The sequence below is a fragment of the Poeciliopsis prolifica genome, unplaced genomic scaffold (genome assembly GCF_027474105.1).
Source record: "Poeciliopsis prolifica strain line A6 unplaced genomic scaffold, Auburn_PproV2 SCAFFOLD033, whole genome shotgun sequence".
Lineage (NCBI taxonomy): Eukaryota > Metazoa > Chordata > Actinopteri > Cyprinodontiformes > Poeciliidae > Poeciliopsis > Poeciliopsis prolifica.
The window spans coordinates 3,333,423-3,342,376 of NW_026562408.1; the positions used below are offsets into that span (position 1 = coordinate 3,333,423).

The 8,954-nt window shown below is 40.3% G+C and overlaps 1 protein-coding gene across 1 annotated transcript; it reads left to right on the plus strand.

Moving 5' to 3' along the window:
- Positions 1 to 861: 861 nt before the first annotated feature.
- Positions 862 to 7,790, plus strand: drd1b (dopamine receptor D1b). The gene is made up of 2 exons (XM_055051631.1): positions 862 to 1,326; positions 1,871 to 7,790. The coding sequence occupies exon 2, from the start codon at positions 2,279 to 2,281 to the stop codon at positions 3,668 to 3,670; it is 1,392 nt and encodes a 463-aa protein (XP_054907606.1). The 5' UTR covers positions 862 to 1,326; positions 1,871 to 2,278; the 3' UTR covers positions 3,671 to 7,790.
- Positions 7,791 to 8,954: the final 1,164 nt, after the last annotated feature.

Below are 8,954 nucleotides of genomic sequence, written 5' to 3' on the forward strand. Positions count from 1 at the left end.
GAATAACAATACATAAAAACTCAAACTCTGTTTTAAAGAATATTTGCTCAATGTTTACTTCTGAAGGTTAGGATTGATAATTTGAAGTATTTTAGATTTTGAACAAGACAAATAATGCAGCTAGGTGAAGGAGGCCACTTTAAACTTTAAATGTACGCACACAAAGTTGGCAATTTGAGCAACAAATGTCTTGGAAGAATCTTCAGCCAAGCCTTGGTTTGGAAGTGTGCCGCCGCCCCCAAATGAAATTCTATTTACGCCCTTTTGAATCCTGTGGCCATTTGTGAATTTACACTCTTGATCTCTCTGGGTCTCTTTGCTGTCATGACTCAACTAACTCAGCGTTACTGTTGCTCTGTTTACTTGGGTGACAATAATGGATTATTGCTTGAGAAGTCAAACATCACCTCCTACCATATTGCATCCAGTAGATGGCCTCGTTGGGCCTGCTGTGCCTGCTGGCCACAAGTTCAGCGCAGGACATATGGGATACATTTTTAGCACGACTTTTGATTTTACACTTTTGTGGCATTTGCATTAGATAAAGTAAATGACTAAGAAATGTCTTACAATTTTGCTTCCTGAATAAAATATGATAAATATAGTGAAACACATGGGACTTCTAACATTAGAGAACAATTTAACTCGAGAAAAAAAAAAAAAAACTTTTAACCAGCTGGTCACGTTACACAGATTAAATTCTTCCGAGTGCAAACGTTAAGGGGCTTAGATTCGAGTTGCGTGGCTATACCCTTACAATCTCCTTGGATGGAGAAGTTGTGGCAGGGGACGTGGACCAAAGCAGCAGGCAGCCGCAGCTGAGCGGAGAGAGAGGAGAGCGCGCATGAATAACGCTCGTGGAGAGATCAGTCATTTCCGTCACTCTCCGCCGGCCGCAGTCACGTCGCGTGCTGCAGCCTCACTGAATGTCGCACAAACAAGGATGCACCCCGGAGAAACAAAAAGGAAAGCCAGTAAGGACCGAAAAAACACCTGCGGACCGTGGCGTCTTGGAGAGCTTTCCACAGAGCAGAGCGCAGACAGGGTGAGCGCCTTCCCTGGCATCAAGATACAAACTGGACAAATGTCGGTTTCGATTTTGAGCTTAATGGTTTTTTTTTAGTACTTTGTTGAATTTTTGAATTCCAGCATATTTTATAAGCCGACCCAGGACGTTTCAGGAGCTGCCCATTCTCACGCAGCAAGGCGCACGCTGTCTTTAACAAAAAACAAAACAAAACAAAAAAGCCTCAGGATGAACACCTAAAACTGCCCCTGAATTTCAAGGACGACCAACGAGGGATCAGACTGCCAGAGATGATTTAGGTGGGTGGTCAGAACGAGTGGCTTTTTTTTTTTTCTGTAAGGGGGTCAGAGGCTGCTGTGCTGCCTTAACAGGAATAGCCATGCGCATTAACCCACATGTAAGGAAAAACGCATGAGGATTATAGGACCAAACATTCATGACACAATTTAACATGTTTTAATCTCTAATTATTACATTGTTTTATCGTCTGTCTTTAAATTAATTGTTATAATTGTGAATGGTTAATATTGTCCATCTCAAAACTTTTTGCTTGAAAACAGATTTAAAAAAATAAGGCAGATGTTATTAGGGGTGGATCCACATCATTGCCGTGCCCAATGTAACCACATGGACACGCCTCGAAACCACTAAACAAATCAGATAAATGCGGTGCAAAATCATCAATAGAAGTCATTGATGTGGTGGTATATAAGGCTAATGATTGGCAAAACCACTGTTGACTGGGAAGCTCAAGGTCAGTGCGCTGTGGAACTTTTGCTGCGTGCAATTATAGGGTGCAAAAAGAACATAAACTGAAGGATACACTTTTTGTTTTTGTTTCAGATTTTTACATGAAAACCTCTTCTGATTGGGAGTCTGGATGCAAACAACTGCTGGAAAATTCCTCCCCCTCTACACACTAGAATGTCGACTGTCTGTGCTTCTGCTGCTTTTACTGCTGCTGCGGGAATCAGTGGACTGGGGATTTTTGCGAAGGAAATTTCTGAAGAGAAAAGTTTGAAAAATTTATAACTGCACTTGCACAAAAATGTTTTTTGTGACGAGCAGCCAGTGGATGACCCAGTCCAAGAGAGAGCTGGTACCCAGACAGCTTGTATCTCCACCATCTGTGTAAAAAAAACTCCAGCAGAATCACAGCTGCTGCAGGTTGGGGATGTGATGGGGTGATTGCTAACATCCCCATTCGCCCACCCTCCCTCTCTCACTGCATTAGTGCTGCGATTACAAACAATGGATCAGAATTTCTCAACAGTACGAGACGGCAAGCAGCTCACGCCAGAGAGGGACTCGTCCAAGCGAGTTTTGACAGGATGTTTTCTCTCCCTGCTTATCTTCACCACACTGCTTGGCAACACCCTGGTGTGTGCAGCTGTCACCAAGTTCCGACACCTGAGGTCAAAGGTCACCAACTTCTTTGTAATCTCGCTGGCCATCTCGGACCTTCTGGTGGCTATCCTGGTGATGCCATGGAAGGCAGCCACAGAGATCATGGGGTTTTGGCCGTTTGGGGCATTCTGCAATGTGTGGGTAGCATTTGACATCATGTGTTCCACTGCCTCTATCTTGAACCTGTGTGTTATTAGTGTTGATCGTTACTGGGCCATCTCCAGCCCGTTTCGCTATGAACGCAAAATGACCCCGAAAGTGGCGTGCCTGATGATCAGTGTAGCATGGACTCTCTCTGTACTCATCTCCTTCATTCCTGTTCAGCTAGACTGGCACAAAGCTGAGACCACCAGCTATGCAGAGTTAAATGGTACATACCCCAGTGAACTGCCCCCTGATAACTGTGATTCTAGCCTTAATAGGACGTATGCCATCTCATCCTCCCTCATCAGCTTCTATATCCCTGTAGCAATCATGCTCGTCACCTATACCCGGATTTACCGCATTGCCCAGAAGCAAATACGGAGAATATCTGCCCTGGAACGTGCAGCAGAGAATGCCAAAAACCGACATAGCAGTATGGGGAACAGCTCAAACATAGAGAGCGAGAGCTCATTCAAAATGTCTTTCAAACGGGAAACCAAAGTCTTAAAGACGCTCTCGGTCATCATGGGTGTGTTTGTGTGCTGCTGGTTGCCGTTTTTCATTCTGAACTGCATGGTTCCCTTCTGCGAACCAAACCTGCCAGATGGGTCCGCAGACTTCTTCTGCATCAGCTCTACCACTTTCGATGTGTTCGTGTGGTTTGGCTGGGCAAACTCCTCTCTCAACCCCATCATCTATGCCTTCAATGCAGATTTCCGCAAGGCCTTCTCCATACTCCTGGGCTGCCACCGGTTGTGCCCGGGGAGCAACGCCATTGAGATCGTCAGCATTAACAACAACATGGCAGCCCCCGTGCCCAACCCTAACTCTCAGTATCAGCCCAAGAGTCACATCCCAAAGGAAGGGAACAACTCTGCAAGCTATGTCATTCCTCACAGCATCCAGTGTCAGGAGGACGAGTTACAGAGGAAAGATGGATGTGGAGGCGAGATTGAGGCTGGAATAGTAAACAACGCCCTGGAGAAACCCTCCCCGGCCATTTCTGGGAATTTAGACAGTGATACCGAGGTAACCCTGGAAAAGATCAATCCCATCACACAGAACGGGCAACACAAAGCTGTGTCATGTTGAGGATACCTTTGCAAAGATGGATCAAAACTCATGGAGGACCCTAAAACAAACGTCCACGACAAGGATCTCCAAGAATATGCCTGATAGAAAAAAAAATGTGACAGGACTCTGGACTGTCAATAAAAATCCACATAGAAAAACCTACAGAATGTCAAAAAGTAAAGGCACTTTATCCAGGATATAACTATCTGCAAAATAATTTCAGCATTTGAGGATGAAATCCTTTTATTTGATGATAAATGTTGATAACGTGTATATTAAAGCAGAAAAAACAGCGCATATGCATACATCTTTGAAATATCTCCTTGGAGGTATACATCTGCTCAAGTGTACTGTACAGCTCAGCATTGACACTACTCTGGAAGGACTTAAACACATTATATTCAGCAGAGGAAAATGTAGTATTAGAGAAATATCATGTAGGTAGGTGCTTTATAGGTGTTACATGAAAGAAAGAGCAATGTGGATTAAACAGGTGCAGTAAAATTAGTTGCTTGTTACTTTTTTGCTCAACTCTTCAGTATCTTAGCAATGGTGGTTTTATTGCAAATTTACATCTGTATTGCAGTGGTTATTTATTTAACTATTTAAATTTCTGTAAATGCCAAAGTAACTTTTCTATAAGTCAAGCCTAAAAGGCTCTATTTGAATCTAATCTTGGGTTTAAGGTTATTATGTAAAATGTCATAAAATGATGTGTCGTCAGAGAAAGACAGACAAGGAAGTTTTGAAAATAACGTTTTCTTTTTCATCTCCTGTACCCTTTTTCTGATCAAATTGTCTTTCCTAAAACTTTGCTGCATTTCTTTTCTATATCCTCCTCCTCCTCTTGTTTGTTTAATCCTCCCACCCCCTGCTGCTTATTAAGCAGTCATTTATTCCTTTCTCATCTTCATTTTCCTGTTCTTGTTTGCTCAGTCTGCAAATCCCATTCTCCTTCACGATGCCCCTCTTTCTCATTTTGTCAACAGTCTTCTTTTTTTGCACCTGCGCATCAACTCTTTTGATGTTTGTGTTCTTGTCTGCACTCTCCTCACAGTCTCCTTTGGCAGTCCTCCATTTTAACTACTTTTTCTGCCCACTTTGAGTGGTACTGATGGTTTTTCACTTGGTAAATACATCTGGCTCACAGAAAGACAATTTAATGAAATTAAATGCTTATTGCACTCATACAGAGAAGCCAGGGATACAAGTTCACTAAGCTGAAACACATGACACTAACTGACCTTTTGCAAACTTGCAGATATCAGATTCATAAATTGCTCAAGCTGGGAGCCATACTGTGCTGTAGTGGTTATGTGGAGCATGCAGTGTGACAGAGTCGCTTAGTTTTGTAGAGGTGAAGTCACAGACGGTGCACCGTGATGTGGATTAGCCCTGAGCTGTCGGACATGTTTGGCATCTTTGCACAGCTGCACTTGGAAAACACTCCCAATTTAGGACTAATTAGGAATAAACTGGGATATTTCACAGGAGCAAAACATTAAGTACTTATTATAGAATAATAGTCCAGATGCTGCTGATTAGAACGCAGCTGCCCTGGGAAGAAGTTGTATTTTCACTTATTTTCCATGATTGTGATCAGATGTAGTTCTTCCTGAACAACCAGATCTGAACTAACTTGATTTATAAACAAAAATGTTCTGACAACAGGCCAGCACAGGTCACATGAAATTTACAGACAGGGAGCTGACATGACCAACAGAGCTTTGTTTTCAATCTAAATTTCACTGTAAAAACCTGAGCCACACTTCTCTGGATATATCTTTACAAAACGGGTGTTTTTTCTGGCATTTTAAATAGGATTACTATTAAAATAATAAGATTACTATGATAATAATAATAATCCTGTAAAATACCTATACATTGCCAATAGTCGCTGATAAAGTCCATATTACTTTAATCAAACCTCAAAATGTGATGTGATATAAATTAGTGTTGTACTAAATATTCTCAAAAACAGTGGTATTTCTTTTTTTCTTTTTTTTTCTAGATTACAATTTTTCCTTAGAGCAAAACTTTTTTAACATGTTCTTTTTTATATTTTAAGAATGTCAGCTGATTGAAGACAAACTAAGTCAGATTTCAACATTGTTCCATTGTCTGTATGAAGTGCTTCTCACAGATCAAATAGTTTTTGATAATTGTTTAGACCGTTTTTTTTTTTTTTTACCACATTAAAATTAGACCTAAACCTAGAATGTTTAATTATTTAAGAATCTCCAGTTGAAAAAATAACTTTGAAATATCTCATTTGTATTAAATATGTTCAGCAGTCCAGTCAAGGTTTACTCCACTGCATTTTCCAGATTGCACGCAGTTCATTCACCGCATGTTTGTGCCCATGATGGCGTAAAACTGTTGCACATCAGAGAAAGGAAGAACCAATCCAATACAAGGCAATTGGTCTTGAATAAAGCATTTGATTTTCCTGCATTGGAAAATCCAATGCTGTCTGGATGGCACCAAAGCGAGGGGGGAAAGCTTTTAGCTCAATATGTTGCTTGGCTTGTGTCACAAAAGCACCTCATTGTCCTCACTGCTTCTCTGTGCCTTCCCATGTGCTCTGCTCCATCAGGTTAGGATTTGATGTTTTCGGACTCAATTTGGATTAGCACCTTCTCTCATGTTGAGAGTGGCAACAGAGAAACAAAGTGCCATAAACTGTGAACAATCCCTTATAATTTGTAACCCATTTCTTTTGCAAACAATCATCCACAGCATGCTCATTCAGCACCAGTTCATTAAATTTTTTTCTCTGTAATTATCTCCAAACACATCCCGGCCACAACAAGCGATAAAACATGACGTGTGTACAATCCATCAGAGCCGGACATGAAAGAAAACTGCCTTCGGGTGGGCTTTTCCTCAAACTCCTCCCTTTCCCTTTGCTCCCAGCAGCTCCTTCTTTCTCTGTCTCTTTCTCTTGACTGCCTCTGTCGACTTGATGAGCGTTCATGATGTTAACAAATACCAGATTTATAGTTCAGCAACCAGAGCTGACTGCTTTCTTATTTTGTAATTTAAATTAAAGCGCCAAATCAAAGTCCTAAATCAAAGCTCGACTGGTTATTTTATCTGTATTTATACTGTTTCTTTCTTTTTTTGCCAAAGTTCTCATGTCTGGTTGAATGTGGATGTACTTTTAGCATATGCTGTGACATAACCAGTGTTTTATATGCTGAAGGTTGGGATATGTGGGGACTCTTGATGACACTAAGATTTATTTGCCATTTCCTGTGATGTCTTTTTATACATGCAGTTGGTAAACCTATGATGGTTTACTGAAACCTTCATTTGAAAGGATCTTTATTGTTTTTTGACTCTGTATAACCTCACTTCTCCCCCCAGCCCTCTTCATGAGCCTTCACCTTGTCAGCTTTGTGGATCATCTCTCTAGCTTGCCCTGTTTTGATTTTGGAGAATGCCGATGTCAGTGCAAAACTCCCAGAAGCAAAATGTTTTGCTTGATGTGGAGCATTTCCTCTGGGAGACCCTACAAGTTCCTTTGAAGGAGCTATGGCTGTGGTGACAGTCCGTAGTCTCTCCCTCAGTGTTCTAGCAGAGACGAATGACAACTTTAACAAATCTGACAGTGCAGAATCTCTCTGTGTCCTCCTAAAACGAGTGGCCAGGCGCTGCAAGTATGGAGCCATTTTAGCAATGATGTTTCACCTCATTTGACTGTCTGACTTAATGACAGAGTCCCTACCTCAACCTCAGTCAGCAAGTTTCATGTAAAAAAAATACAAAATAACTATTTAAACAGTTAATGGCAGTAAAAAGGTTTGGGGTTTGCAGGGATACAGTATTGTACAATGATGTTCAAAATGTAGTTGTGATGAACACAAGTGCTTTCTATCTTTCAGAATCCTTAATGTGTGTAGCAGACTTACATGCTGTATGTTTTCTCGAGTGTGGGATTAAAATCTACGATAACATGCAAAGTTCACTGAGAATTTGTGTATTAACTTACATGTTTTTGGTGTTGATCCATGAAAGTGATGTCAAAAATTATAACCCTGAGAAATATTTAGTTTACAGTTTGTACAAAGACAAAAAAACAAAAAACAAATGTGCCCTTCTTGTAAAATAAAAATGTATGTATGTTCTTTTTTCATTTGCTTTTGATGTGTTGTTTTTTCTAGTTTTTTTGGGCAGTCTACCTTTGACTCTCAGTGGATATTGGATGGTAATGCCACTGCAGAAGATCGATAGAAATTGATTTTGCATGGTGACGCATATTTTTTTCCAGCTCCCAAAGCGTGGTGTCCTCGCTGCCTTTAGTCTGCATTTACATAACCTGATGGTCACTTCACAGCTGACTCGACCTCTTCCTCTTCCTCTTCTCCCTCTCATCCTTTACGCCTGATTAGCAAACCTAAATTTGGGTGCAAACAAAGGCAAAGTTGATCATAGGGTGGCATCCTTAAACAGTGTCTCTAAATGCTGATGACTTTAAGAGGCATTAACTTTTTAAAGTCGCTCATACATAATACTTGTCATTGAATTTGCTTCTTAAATAAAACCCAGTTAATTTTGAGTTTTGTGAACATGAGCATAAACATTTTGAACTAGATTAAATTTGTGTCCATATAATCCTGATCCTTCATGGACTAGATGTCCAAAGATATGTGGCATAACTTTGCACATCAAAGTTATGGTCCATCCACAATTTTGGATTGTAGATGGACCACTTGTTAGTGCAGAATAACAATTTGTAGGATTTGGTAAAGTTTACTTAACAGATTTAGATTCCATGCACGTATCTGGCATATATGTTTAACACAAACATTTCAATATGTTTGAGGTTAAAAGTTTTGCAAGTTTTCCAAAACTTTTAACCTCATAACTGAAGTGTGTTTTCCAAACACACTTCAGTTATGAAGTGTGTTTGGAATCATTTCCATTTTGGATCACCCAGTTTTGTCTAAGCAGACCAAAACAGTTACCAGTAGAAATAAGGAAAAGCTGGACAATCTCCCAGTTTGAAAACTGGCAACACCTTGGATACACTTTGGTGTTCTAAGCATAAACATAAACCTGGTTTTAGAAATGATAAAGGAGGCTGACAGTGCATTTCTGCAAGCACCTCTATCCTTTTGAAAATGTCTAAAGCGCTATCATTCCTCAAAAATCCTAATTTAAATGAACTATAACAATTCTACCAAAAGAAGTTGACAAATATTCAACACATGTTTTTGTATAATATTGCTACAAAAAGATTTGGTTGTGGTGTAAGTTAATAATGGTCATCTACCAAATCTAACTTGGGGGGGATTTG